General features: G+C 41.2%; 2 protein-coding genes across 19 annotated transcripts in view; one reads left to right on the top strand and one right to left on the bottom strand.

Annotated features, from left to right (window-relative positions):
- LOC129191224 (alpha-2-macroglobulin) overlaps window positions 1-1,550 on the top strand; it is a 65,567-nt gene extending 64,017 nt beyond the window's left edge. For all 5 annotated transcript variants that reach the window (XM_054794389.1, XM_054794390.1, XM_054794391.1 and 2 more), the window contains exons 35-36: window positions 88-129; window positions 1,121-1,550. In XM_054794389.1, coding sequence (XP_054650364.1) covers window positions 88-129; window positions 1,121-1,143 — 65 coding nt within the window. In that variant the 3' untranslated portion in view covers window positions 1,144-1,550. The remainder of the gene's footprint in view (window positions 1-87; window positions 130-1,120) is intronic.
- The window catches only part of phldb1b (pleckstrin homology-like domain, family B, member 1b), a 116,054-nt gene continuing 103,613 nt past the window's right edge, over window positions 1,365-13,805 (bottom strand). For all 14 annotated transcript variants that reach the window (XM_054794375.1, XM_054794379.1, XM_054794388.1 and 11 more), the window contains 5 exons: window positions 11,026-11,116; window positions 10,568-10,714; window positions 8,542-8,761; window positions 7,427-7,512; window positions 1,365-5,542 (listed from right to left, as the gene is read on the bottom strand). In XM_054794375.1, coding sequence (XP_054650350.1) covers window positions 5,402-5,542; window positions 7,427-7,512; window positions 8,542-8,761; window positions 10,568-10,714; window positions 11,026-11,116 — 685 coding nt within the window. In that variant the 3' untranslated portion in view covers window positions 1,365-5,401. The remainder of the gene's footprint in view (window positions 5,543-7,426; window positions 7,513-8,541; window positions 8,762-10,567; window positions 10,715-11,025; window positions 11,117-13,805) is intronic.

Consider the following 13,805-nt stretch of genomic DNA (forward strand, 5'->3'; position numbering starts at 1 on the left):
TCTATCATGAACATATGAAAAATAATAATAATACATGATGATATGACAGTATGTGTGGCGTAAGGTATGCTTTGCTTGTGTTTGCAGGTGATGAGGCAGTGACGGAGTACACATCCTTGTGTGCGCAAAGTAAGTCTTTCTATTCTTCACCATCCAGGAGGAAAAGATGCCTTTGCAGCCCTCACAAATTCTGAATACAGCCCACCTTGCTGGGCCACAGCAGGTGGCTCCCTCCGCTCTATACTGCGGTTCTCCTGACCTCTGTGGCGTCACACTTGCTAGCATGTGTCCGAATAGAGTGCACCTTGCTGGGCCACAGCAGGTGGCTCTCTCCGCTCTATACTGCGGTTCTCCTGATAGTAGTGATATGGTAGTAGTAATGTCATTATAATTATATTTGATTAGGACAAATCAACAGGTACAGTTGATCAAATCCTAATTTGTTCCAGTCTGTTTTACCTTCAGATGTGCACAAATCAAAATTTAAAAAAGTAGATCTAAAAAGATTATCAGTTATCGGTTCCATATCGGTCTTGAGAAGCAGAAAGTTATTTGTGTTGGTTTGAAGATATTGTGTCTCTCTAATTGAGAGTAAACACATTGTACTATCTACCTTGCTTGAGGTTTATGTTCTCCTCTGACTGTGTAAAAGATATACACATTAGTACACAGAAAGTTCCAAGAAGTATCCTGCACTTACACCAATTTGGCTTCTTTTTACACTTGTACTCAAAAATGACTATTATAAAGCTTCATATTGACAGTGCAGTTCTTTTTTTACTGTCACTTCCACCTTATTTTCCACAAGTTTGGTTGACATACTGTATGTAACACTCGCACATGCGCTGCCTTTGAGTTAAAGTGGGGTTAGTGGTTGTTTGTTGGCGATGTTGTTGTGAACAGTTCGGGACACAAATTGATGAGAGAGCATACCGGACACTTTTTGTGACAAAAGACTTTCTAATATGCTTCTGTGTGTAAATGTGCAACCCTGCGTGGATTGAAAAGTGTGCTATTTAGGCAGCGGTGTTGTTTCACGAGGACACCAGCTTGGAGATTGTAGCTGCTGCGCCGCCCAATGAAAGTCCAATCATGAAATTGTGTGTTCTTCTTTTTACAGGTGACGATGTCAACGAGCTTTAAATGAAGTCAAACTACTTTAATCTTCAAAGCTGCCAGATGATGTCTAACAAATTCGGAGGTTGTCTTTTTTTCTTCTTTTTCAAGATTTTTACCAGTAATTTTTTGTGCAAATGATTTCTCTTCCATCCTGTTTTTGTTTTGCTTTTGATTTCACTTCTTAGTTTGTTGTTTTTTTTGCAGCCTCTCAAACGCTTTTAACACTTTTAAGAAAGCAGACCATGCTCTGTAACACTTTTTATTGACAAATAAATGTTGTCAACTCAACGTGAAGGATGATACGTACAATAAGAGTAAAAACAATCTGTAGAAAAGGTGTGTGTACCATTTTAAAACCAAAGTCAGTTCAATCCATCACAAGCATTCAATTGAAACAGTCATGAAATAAAAAGAGAAAAATAAGAAAACATGTATTGTGTCCCATTTCAATGATATACTTTCTTTTCAATATAGAGCCAGGCTATATAGGTACATTTAGCAGCCTTGCTGTTGTCCAGTTTGCTTTGCACACAGGAATTGTGTGTGTGGCAAATGCAGGGAAGATATACGGTAATATATTAACATCTTTTTCCAAGAGGCACAAAAAGCACAAACCATCAGAACGCACAAAGCAGCTCCTCCAGCACCCACTTATAGATCCACAACAACATAGACATGGTTACTGAGGAGCACACACTACGTTTCCCATAATGCAAAACGCATTTCCATTGTCAAAATGTCCTCCTGCACGGTGAGTGACAAAACACAACATGTTCTTACGCAGTCATTCTAGTAGGCACAGATCTATGATGGGTGCACAGATACTGCAGTATTCCTACTCTTTGGCGTTACTACACCAGCTCAGCATTCCATTCATATTTTTTATTTGCCTTTACCTGACCTCTGCTAAACGTCTTTTGAAGTACGGAGCGATATTAGTTTTGTACTTAAAGATAAAGCTAGTTAACCACTGTTGGCTAGCATTCTGACCTTTGCAACGCACCGTTTCATGTCTTCATTCAACACACCATGCACACTCACCTTGAAGCACCATTTCATTCAACATACCACGCACACTCACACCTTTAAACGCTCCGTTTCACGTCTTCATTCAACACACCACGCACACTCACCTTTACGACACTTTCACGTCTTCATTCAACACACCATGCACACTCACCTTCACGACACTTTCATGTCTTCAACACACCACGCACACTCACCTTTACGACACTTTCACGTCTTCATTCAACACACCATGCACACTCACCTTCACGACACTTTCATGTCTTCAACACACCTCGCACACACGATGCATTATTTGAACCACATGTAGCCTACATAAAGTGCGCAGTTGAATTATTTTAATTGAACGGAACTGAGTTGAAGGCAGGAACATGATATACCGGCACGTTCCTCCACCCACGAGTTAAATGACGTACCACACAGGCAAAGAGAAGAAAGTACGTGCAGTGTTTACCAGTCTGGTGGGATTGAACGTGAATGCAGTCAATTATTTTCTATAAAAATAAAGGAAAAGCGATGTTCCATAAGCGTTACGTAAACGTACCTCCTTCACCTGCAAATGAATTGTGTGGAACATGTGTTCTACATGTAGCACACATGTAATAATACTACAAAGCAATAACGGCAGAAGGGCTACTTTCAGCAGCACATACCGGTGAACTTCTAGTGAAGGCCACAAAAAGTACCTGTGAGGATGACCTCAGTCTACATCTTTTCAAAGAAGTCTTGAATCGAACTAAAAGACAAGTCGATTTAGTGTGTTTGCTGTGCCTTGGTGTGTTTATTGCATTGTACCATTGTGTAATACTACGGTACTGTAACACTTCTGGAAGGATTACAGTCCACTGAAGACTGAAGAGCTATTCTTTTATTACCTCTGCCAAGGAACCACACTAAGTTTACTAGTAGGATTACACACAAACGACTTGACATTTGGAGAGGATTGTTGGTTCGGGGCACATGGGCACCTGCCCCAATGGCCGGCCGTCATTATGCAACTTTCCTGACTTAGTGGTTTATTTGGAGGTGTTGGGTTTCATTTGTACTGTGCAGGCTGGCGGTTCTGAACGATGGGCCACGGGACACATGACACATGCGTGCACAGTTGTGGGCGATCAGGAAGTGTTCCATGCCGAGTGTGGTTCCAAGGACTGGACTGGACTAGTGTCATGTGGATTGTCAAGTGTAGGGTCACACTCTCACCCTCGTTGGTCAATGCCCTGCTTCAAAATGACTTCTACCCACTTTACAGGGTGTCCCAAAGGCAAACATGCACACATCATACAATTATTTGAAAACATATAAAATCCTTTAGTATATGGACCCATTTGCGTTCCCACATGATTTATTATGTATTGTGTAGAAAACAAAGACAAGCACAACGTCTAATTAAAAGTTGCACATATATGCAATGAGTCGGTGGGCACGTGGGAACGCAAGACCTGACCCCGTATCCCAACTTCAAAGGAAATTGCGACGTCTGGAGCAGAATTGTCACATTGTTATTAGCAAGTCATTAGGACATGAGGACCAGGTGGGCAGTAGTTTAGACTAGGGGTGCACGATAAATGAGGGAATTACGATGTCGTATCGATAAATCCAATAGCTCCGATAACCATTAATAAAAAAAAAAAACGCTCCAATGAGGTGAGATTACCCGTACTGGTGGGTGAGCAAATCAAGCGCTCCTTTTTTCTCCTGCCTGTGATGTTAACGGCCTGTCGTTACTTCCCCTGAGCTCACCTGTAAACAAAAATTCACTGTTTCGGAGACATTTTGCGTACTAGTTGTACGAAATGCGCCACGATGAGGGGAACAAAACCCATAAAGCGCACAGAAAGATCTTATCAGCCACCTGTAACGCCAGTGCCACGGCATTTGCAAAGTGCAAAAGGTTTGCCAGACACCTCCGTGGCGTCACACCTGCTGCTCGGAGCGTGTGCCCGAATACAGTGCATGTTGCTGGGCCACGCCAGGTGGTTCCTCCCGCTCTACTCTGGTTCTCCTGATAGTAGTGATACCATGATATTTGATTAGGATAAATCATCAGGTACGGTTGGTCAAATCCTAATTTGTTCCAATCCTTTTCACCTCCAGGTACGCACAAGCTACCTTAAATCATTCAAAGTAGATTAAAAAAAAAAGGAATCGGTTATCGGTATTGGTTAAAAAAAAAAAAGATATCATGCATCTCTAGTTTAGACACTATAATTTTCCACCAGGAGGGGGCGACACTACTGATTAACCTGGCCATGCAGTCATGTGCTGTCCTGTGCCCCAACCCACCATGAAAGATTTTGGGCCAATGGGCCCATATGGAAGGTCATTAAGATCAAGCACACCCATGACTGTAACAGTCTGACCTTGTGGAGTTGAGTTAGTTGATTGGAGAGTCTCAAAGGCTCCGCCCACATCCTGTGGCATAGGCTAAAGTGGTTCACAATGTATCATCGCCCATCTTCTAGGGTCTGTGATTTTCTTTTAGGCTCGTTTAGTCAAAGCCCCTAGGAGGAGTTGGTCAAAGTACAACCGTAATTGCTGCCGGAAAACAAAATGGTTGACTTCCTGTTTGTTTTGGAACACGGGTTCTTGAGACTTTTTCGAGCGCCCTGCAATCATTCATGTCTCCAACAAATTCTGTGATAATCCCTGAAACTGGTGGCAGGGGCAAATCATTTTTTCAAAATGTATACGGACTGGTGGTGGGGGGGATTTTATCTTTCATCAAATATATTCATGTTAAAATATTATATTTATATTGTTTGTGTAATTTGTTAGAATTTTTAAAATGCTATCATTTATGATGTGATTAATATTGTGTTGATGAATGACAATGAAACTTGTTTTGTACTGCGTGTGTGTGTGTGTGTGTGTGTGTGACATTAGGGACACCCTGTAATTATCAGTGACAGAAGTAGTGTAGGAAGTAGTACTGCATACTGCATTTGTTGTGGATAGAAAAGTATAAATACCTTTTCTCATTGATGATTGATCAAACACATACTTGTCATTTGGCATTTTTACAGTAAGAAAAGAAGTCACACATCATGTTGGATAAACGATAAACACAAGACGTCCATTTGGCAATAAAAAGACTTTGGTTACATACGGAGGCGTGTGTGTCCCTTTATGAATGAGTGGTGGTGAAGTGTATGTATACGTCATATACGTCATGTATTTAATAAAAAAGGCGTGAGAGTGTGTGTGTGTGTGTGTGTGTGTGTGTGTGTGTGTGTGTGTAGTCCGTGCTGTATGATCAGTTGATGAACTGCGTGTACCCCTCGGCTCCCGTCACAATGACGTCCATCCAGATCCTCATAGCCTCGGCTGAGGGGGCCACCATGTAGTAGAGGCGATCGTGGGTCTTCACACAAAAGGTCAAGGTCGGGTTAGGACTCTGAAGGACACAGAGCACAACCATCAAACATTTCCTACACAATCAGGCATCCTCGGACGACCACTTCCCTGGAAACTCAGCAACATTACAGGACCAGTGGGGCAAAAACATTTCTGTCCCAGAAACACTGGGTTACAGTAAAGGAACGTGGGTTGAGGGAAAGGAGCAAGGGTTAGGGTACAGGATCAAGGGTTAGGGTACAGGATCAAGGGTTAGGATACAGGATCAAGGGTTAGGGTACAGGATCAAGGGTTAGGGTACAGGATCAAGGGTTAGGGTACAGGATCAAGGGTTAGGGTACAGGATCAAGGGTTAGGGTACAGGATCAAGGGTTAGGATACAGGATCAAGGGTTAGGATACAGGATCAAGGGTTAGGGTACAGGAGCAAGGGTTAGGGTACAGGATCAAGGGTTAGGGTACAGGATCAAGGGTTAGGATACAGGATCAAGGGTTAGGATACAGGATCAAGGGTTAGGGTACAGGATCAAGGGTTAGGATACAGGAGCAAGGGTTAGGGTACAGGATCAAGGGTTAGGGTACAGGAGCAAGGGTTAGGATACAGGAGCAAGGGTTAGGATACAGGAGCAAGGGTTAGGGTACAGGATCAAGGGTTAGGGTACAGGATCAAGGGTTAGGATACAGGAGCAAGGGTTAGGGTACAGGAGCAAGGGTTAGGGTACAGGATCAAGGGTTAGGATACAGGATCAAGGGTTAGGGTACAGGAGCAAGGGTTAGGGTACAGGATCAAGGGTTAGGGTACAGGAGCAAGGGTTAGGGTACAGGATCAAGGGTTAGGGTACAGGATCAAGGGTTAGGGTACAGGATCAAGGGTTAGGATACAGGAGCAAGGGTTAGGGTACAGGAGCAAGGGTTAGGGTACAGGAGCAAGGGTTAGGGTACAGGAGCAAGGGTTAGGGTACAGGAGCAAGGGTTAGGGTACAAGAACAAGCAGGATCAGCACTGCAAACAAAACACACACCATGGGGAAATTAAGTATTGGATCCCCTGCTGTTAAAGCCATTGTCTCTTAGAAAGATATGAAGAATACAGGATGTGTTTTTTTAATGGCAGCGTTACGTAACAGATAGACAGAATGTAGTCAGTAAGAAAGTAGTAGACGGCAGAAGGTCTGTCATTAACCATCAGGTTAGGAAACACTGACATAATGACCATTTCTATCTTCTATTTCATGCTGTTTTTATGGATGTTTTGAAATACACAACCATGTATACCACGAGTTCTTTTATTGATTTGTTTTTACCTCTATCAAATCCAAATTCATTTGTAATTTTTTTAAGCCACAATTAAATACAAATGAATTCATAGACTTTATTTAATGTTCTTTTCTATGTTTGCGTGTTTTTACCTCAGTGGTATGGAAATTCATTTATAACTTTATTTGTTGTTATTTTCTATGGACTTTTTTTTCTACCTCATTGAACGACACATCTATTTACACTATAACTGTTTAGGATTTAGTTTTACCTCAATTATACAAACTGATGTTCTTTTAATCTCAATTAAAGATAAATTAATTTACAAGTGTATTCATTGTTATTTTTGATGGATTAAAAAATATATATTCTATCTGTCTTTGTTGAAATAAATGTAGCATAAAAGTGATGGCTTGTTCATATCTTTGTAAGGAATGAAATAGTTATTTTGGCCACAGGTGAGAAGTTGAGCTTTTGGTGAGATAGTAAGTGAGGAAGAGGAGGAGGGAGCATGGCGGATACATACGCTGGTCAGATTCAAGTTGAAAAAGGCCTTCTAGGAGGTAAGAGCAGGCGGCCAAAGAAAAAAAAAAGAATGAAGAAATAACGTGGTGTTGAAGTGAGCGACAGAAGATAAATAAGGATGAAAGAGAAGAGACAGCAGCGTACCTTGGTGGCGCTGCGCAGGTGATCATAGTAAACCTCCTCAATGGCCTGGAAGTAGATCACACCCTTCAGCTTGTTCTCATGTTTGTCTGAGGGAAGAAAGGAGACAAAAATGCACACATGATGATGACCTTCCAATGAGCCTCATTTGTTCTCATCTTAAATAATGACTGCAGACGCGTCCCCGTCTTTAAGAGACGTTCAACTTTGATCACGTTAAGCGTTTTCGTGATGGATAAAAAATGACAAGCACAGCACTTTCCCCAGCAAAGCTGCTCTTATTGTACGTTCAGTTGCCTTCTTACGCTACTCTGCTACATCATTGCACTTTGTTTCATCAGCCACTGCAGAACTGCAGCAAGGAACCGGTGGGGAACTCGACACCCCTTCTCTACCTCCAGGCGCAAACACTCCAGCAGCCAACTTAAGAGCGGTAGATAGACATGCAGTGCTTCATTTCCAGGAATAATAGTTTGCCTTTATAACGCCGCTATTATCTGCTAATGACCTGTTTAGCATGGAAATAGCCCCGTGTTTGCATCTCATTGCACTCACACCAAACTAACACCTTTTCATGATGAGCAGCAATTCATTCTCCTTGCTTATTGTTCAAGGTCAACAAGCAAGTCGTGCACATCAATCAGCCCCCTTGGAGAGTGCCGCCACGGAGTGTGTTTTAGCGACAGCACAAGTCTTCCCCGTGCGCCTCCTGGCTTTTAACTAGCTACGATTTAAGGAGCTTCAAGCGGAACCTTCAGGGGACTTCAAAGGGCTGAAAGTGAGCAAGTGTTCCAACAATTACCAGCATGTGCACCCGCCACCTGCTGCACCTTACATTTTGGAATATTTAGCACACGTTACACACAATATGTTCTCTTCTTGCTGTATGATGTCATCCGGGAAAGAAAATGCTGCTTATTTTTGTCTTCTTTATTCATCCGACTTTATTTCATTATTGTTTGTGCAGGTAATGTGCATTAGAGAACAAGCACACTTATGTTTCACTAATAAAATGTGAATGTGTTAAGATTACGATCAAATACTACTACTACTACTACTACTGAAATGCATCAACCAGTGTACATGAAATGTACATTAGAGATAATAAGTGTCCTTACCAATATAGTAGGAGAAAGTCCTTTTGAGGCGGTCAAAGACAAACCACCGTTTCTTCCATGACTTGATCTTGCCTCCCATCTTGACCAGAAAGCCCTTACACATCTTCTCAGTCAGGATGATGTGGTAGCAGGTTTCGACGCTGTGGCCTGATGCCTCAATGTGAGCGTGAAGGTCAAACTCCTCCTTCCTGATGGGCAGGTAGCGTGTCATTGGACGGGCCTGGACACAAGGACACACACAACGAGGACAAAGCAAAGTGGGCTGTCATCACAGATTTAATACTCATTTCATGTTCATTGTGATGCGTAACAGACTTCATAACAACAACTATAGAAGATATTAGTTTTGTATTTGTAAAATACTACAATAGTACTGTATTATTCAGAGTATAAGCGACACATTTTTCATACCTTGGCTAGTCTTGCCACTTATAGTCAGGCGTGAACTATATGGTTCATTGTTTTGGTAACATCTAGTGGCCACAATAATTCATTGAGTTAAGCTTAAGCTTCTCTTTCTTTAAAGAGACTTTGGATGCGGGAGACTTTGGACCTTGTTAGGTGAAGCTTCTAATCCGATGAATTCAATTATTTTTCGGGATATTTGATGAGCCTTTGACTGTCACACACATACAGGCGTGTGTCCACATGGCGGCGTTAGCTGCCGACTGATGATCACACCGTGAGCCTTGAAAACTCACCATACTCTAGTCAAGTGTTTCTTCTTCAAAATTAAAGCTTCTTAATGTGCTACGGATAGTCCAGCTTCGTATTGTCCCATGTTCACAAAACAGTCCCGTGTTGACAGTGCCGTTGACAGATGAGCATATGTTTCTCTTGCTGGCCGGGAATCAGCAACTCCAACCACTTCTGGCTGATGCGTGCCTCTTTAGGCACACCAAACAAACATTTCCTTGGAGCCATACATGCTAACACGGTGTACAGAGAAGAGCAAAGCAGAGCGAGGGGAGGGCAGGCCTACAGCGTTTAGGATATAAGGAAGTCAGGGTTGCGTTGACATCAGTGGAACTCAGCGTTTAAAAAAAAAAAACTCTTAAAAAAAAAAACACGTGCAGAGCCATCCAAATCTGCTTTCAGGTCTCACTTCCAAATGCGCAAACCTCATTATCTGACGTGTTGGCATCGTTTAACATGAGAATAGAACATTCTAACAACATTTATAGGTCAGAAAAGAGGAAAAGCACTATAGGTCCCCTTTAGAAGCTAACCAATAAATAAAATAATTCTTACCATTAATATGACTTTTGGTGCTGCATGGTTTTGCACTGTACTACGTATCTTTCTTTGTTTTTACCATCTTCTCGTCAAAAGGGTTGGCTCTGCAGAATTAGCTAACTGACTATTTGACTGAAAGAGGGAAGTTTACTTCTTGACCTCAGTAATAATCAAGTTTTGGTGTCTGAGGGAAGTACTGCTGGCATTGGCTCTGGCCACCCGCATTGTGAAAGAAAATGGATGGATGGATTAAAATGCAGAAGGAAGTTTTATATTTTGAATGTAATTTTTAACATTGAGATTTCTGTAATGTTTTATTTTAAAATGTCAGCAAAGAAACAAAAATGATCATGTTAAGAAAGGTCTGAGAGCCAGATGCAGTCATCAAAAGAGCCACATCTGGTTCCGGAGCCATAGGTTCCCTACCCCTGCATTAGACACTGCACATAGGGATCACAACAGGCTACAATAGTACTAGTCAGAGGTGATTGCCGTAAGCCGATCACGTGCTTTTCCACGGAAATAGGCCGATGTTCATCGGTGGCCTTCAATCGAAGCATCCCTAATTGTGACAAATACATCACATCAGGCTTGGACTGCAATGTGAAGGCTTAAAAGCCTGATAGTGATATTTTCCTAGCTTCTTTTCTATGAATTGATTGAAGAAATATAGTAAAAAGAAGAGCTGAAATGTAATATTTGGGTAAAGACAAATCAAATAAATACATTTAAGAGAATGGCCTGCTTCATTTGACAGCACACATTCTCAACGTCATCTCCTCTTACTGACCTGGGAGAAGTTCTTGGCTCTCATCTTCACCTCTTTCTCCACCAGCTGCTGCCGATGGAGAGTTTCATCTTGCAGTCTTTTCTCAGCTTCCTCCCTCCTCTTCCTCTCTTCCTCCAGCATCTGATGGCGTGCAAGACTCTCCTGCTCCTGAAGGAGATGCGTTGTGTTCAATGTTTCTACGTGCTGATCGTCATGAAATATGTTTACATACATCCATTCAAGCTTAGTGGTGTCTAGGGTTTATGACATCGACTCATTAACAGGCCAATACAAATGAATAAAAGCCTTTATCACTCCGCAAGGATCGCATGTGTGTGTGTGTGTGTGTGTGTGTGTGTGTGTGTGTGTGTGTGTGTGTGTGTGTGTGTGTATTGGATGCTTGTATATTTCTTTATTGACAGCAGCACTGTCAAATCATTCAAACACACTGATAAATGTCCCACTGCATGGACACTTACCCGAAACTCAATAAGTCTGGCTTTCTCCATCTGTGCTTCCTTCAGCATTTTCTCCATCTCTTCAATCTTCAGCAAGTCTGCTCCTCCAACGCTAGTGTGCACACAAAATCACCACAGGCTCAATACCTAATCCGCTTTCTTTCACACATTGTATGTACTTTATTTATCCCACAGCGGGGAAATTTACTTCATTTACGACTGAACTCTATTCTGTGTCCTTCTAAGGGGGGGAAAAAAAAGTTTTTCACATAAAAGCTGCATCACAATCAGGCCTGATGCTAACATTTACTTATTTCACTGCCAATATATTCGGCACAGCACCCATTCCCAAAAGGTCAACATTTTATTTTATTTTATTTTCTATCTGGCACCAGATGACAACAGAAGTGATTTAAAGATACTTTCACATACAGTACCCTCCACAAGTATTGGAACATATTCCTTTATTTTCAATGTGGACTGAAAACATTTGGGTTTGACCTCAAATGATGAATATGAGAGCAGAGCTTCAGCTTTTATTTCCAGGTATTTACATCTGGATCAGATACACAGATATGTGATTTGGTGCCCAGGTGTGTCCTCTTACATTACAGAGCACTGCATGTCTACACTTACTTTCTGATTGGGTAGGATAGGTTTTGCCCGTGTAGACTGCATTTAGAGGTGAAAACAACATAAAAACCAGAGCTGTTCATTGGTGAAAATCTGAGAAAGATGGAAAATCAATGAGAACCATCCAGATGTGAATACCTGGAAATAAAAGTTGAAATGTTGCTCTCTGGTCTCTGGGTAATAATTCATATATTAGGATATTATTATATATTATATGCTGAGTGAAAGAAGTTGTCCTCCCATTCCATGTGGAAGTGGTAAGTTTTTGGCTTCTGACTTCGTCGTTCTTCCCCACTCGGTCTCAAACTTAAGTTTAGAATAAATAAATTGGAGGCTAACTAGTTAGCTCAGTAGGCTTATGTGCCGGCCGGCGCTTTTGCCCCTGCAGTGATCCTGTAGTCTGCACGTAAGAGTTGAGTTAAGAGTTGCACAACGTGGTGTTAGCAAAGATAGCAGTAGTGCAGCAGTGTCTATTATTTTACAAATGTACGTACATGTAAGCCAGATGCATGTCAGACTGGCTGCCCTGGATATCAATCAAGTGAAAAACGTCTTAGTGAGGATAGATGATAGGTTGACATCCATCTTTTTTATTTTATTTTTTAAATGTCATGTGATTGACTAGGGCTGTGCGATATATCGATATTATTAATATATATTTATATTTCTTTTAAGCACCATATCAAAAACAAGCATACCGTTCATATCGATATAGACTGGATTTGCGCTGTAACTCTTGGCTTGCTGCACTGTGAACTCCTGCCCCGCCTCCCTCCGTTCATGCAGGAGGCAAGAGGAGGTGCGGAGCAAAAGCCTATGTCAGTCTTCAATAAAAAAAAAAGGAGGTGACAACGAGCTTGGCACAAACTTCAGTTTCAAGGTGCAGGCTGAAACGCCACAAAGCTCTTGCTCCAACACAGCTTATTACAAGCTTCTTTTCCTGTTGCGTTCCTCATTAAAGTACAGCAAAATTGCAAAGTGGTGTGCTATAACTAAAGCGGTGTCCTATCACATTGCTAAAGTTGTGGTCCCTGTTGCAACAGTGGAGAAAAACAGATTTAAAAACCTGATGAAAACAATGGACTCACAATGTCCAGCGAGCTTTACAGTCGCAATTATTTAGCACAAGCTCTACCACAAATGTAAAGGAAGACAAACAAAGCCTGGTGCAGTTAATAGGTTGATGTGCCTGGCACAAAATCTTTAAAGGAATAAGGACATGTTTATGTCTTTTAAAAATGTTTACCTAAAAAAACAATACTCTTGAAAGTATTTTTGAGTTGCTGCTGACATTTAAAAATTTCCCTTAAACAAGGCACTTTATTTCAAATTTTGTTATTTTGTGCTTTTAGTATTAGCTGAGGATTTGAGCACAAAATTTAAAAAAATGAAGAGGATTGAAGGTCATAATTTACATTTCTATATTTATTTCAAAAAGAGAATTGCCTATTTTATTTTAGTGGCTACTTTTCCATATTATTTTTTTTGCATTTTAATAAAATTTTGCACGTACATTTATAAAACGTATCGGGAAATAGATATATTATATCGATATTTCAACCAAAATATATCGGGATATCAGTTTTTGTCCATATGGCCCAGCCCTATGATTGACCCACATTACGTTTAACATACAACAACAACAAGAAACCTTCCCAATGTTAATGTGTGAGTTATTATGTCTTGATGTCTATTATACTGGGTAATAGGAGTGTAAAGGTGACTATAGCGGTGCTATTTCATTATTTCATGTCTAGAGGACTCCAATAATGCTAAAAAGCGTATTTAGAAGCTCATAAACAGGTTTTTTATGTTCTAATTATCAAAATATTCTATTTATTACTATTGAAACCTACTTTGATGGTGTCCCTGAAACATATCCCCCGCCAAAAGTGGGGATCTACTTAGGTGAGGAGCAATACCATTACAGCCATTCTAAGAATTGGCTATGCTGTGCGCGCTTTTGTGTCGGTGTTGGTCATAACCAACTCCCCTCATACAAATGGCACCACAAAGGGACCCGAGTATGTACTGAAGTACACACTGTAGCTTCCTAGTTTTCTTCTACCTTAACTGGTCGTCTCCAATGTGCACTTTTCATGAGTGCACAAATGCAGCTACAAAGTTATGTCAAATATTAGACTCATGCAAGTCTCTTGTGAGCTGTG

The sequence above is a fragment of the Dunckerocampus dactyliophorus genome, chromosome 12 (genome assembly GCF_027744805.1).
Source record: "Dunckerocampus dactyliophorus isolate RoL2022-P2 chromosome 12, RoL_Ddac_1.1, whole genome shotgun sequence".
Taxonomy (NCBI): domain Eukaryota; kingdom Metazoa; phylum Chordata; class Actinopteri; order Syngnathiformes; family Syngnathidae; genus Dunckerocampus; species Dunckerocampus dactyliophorus.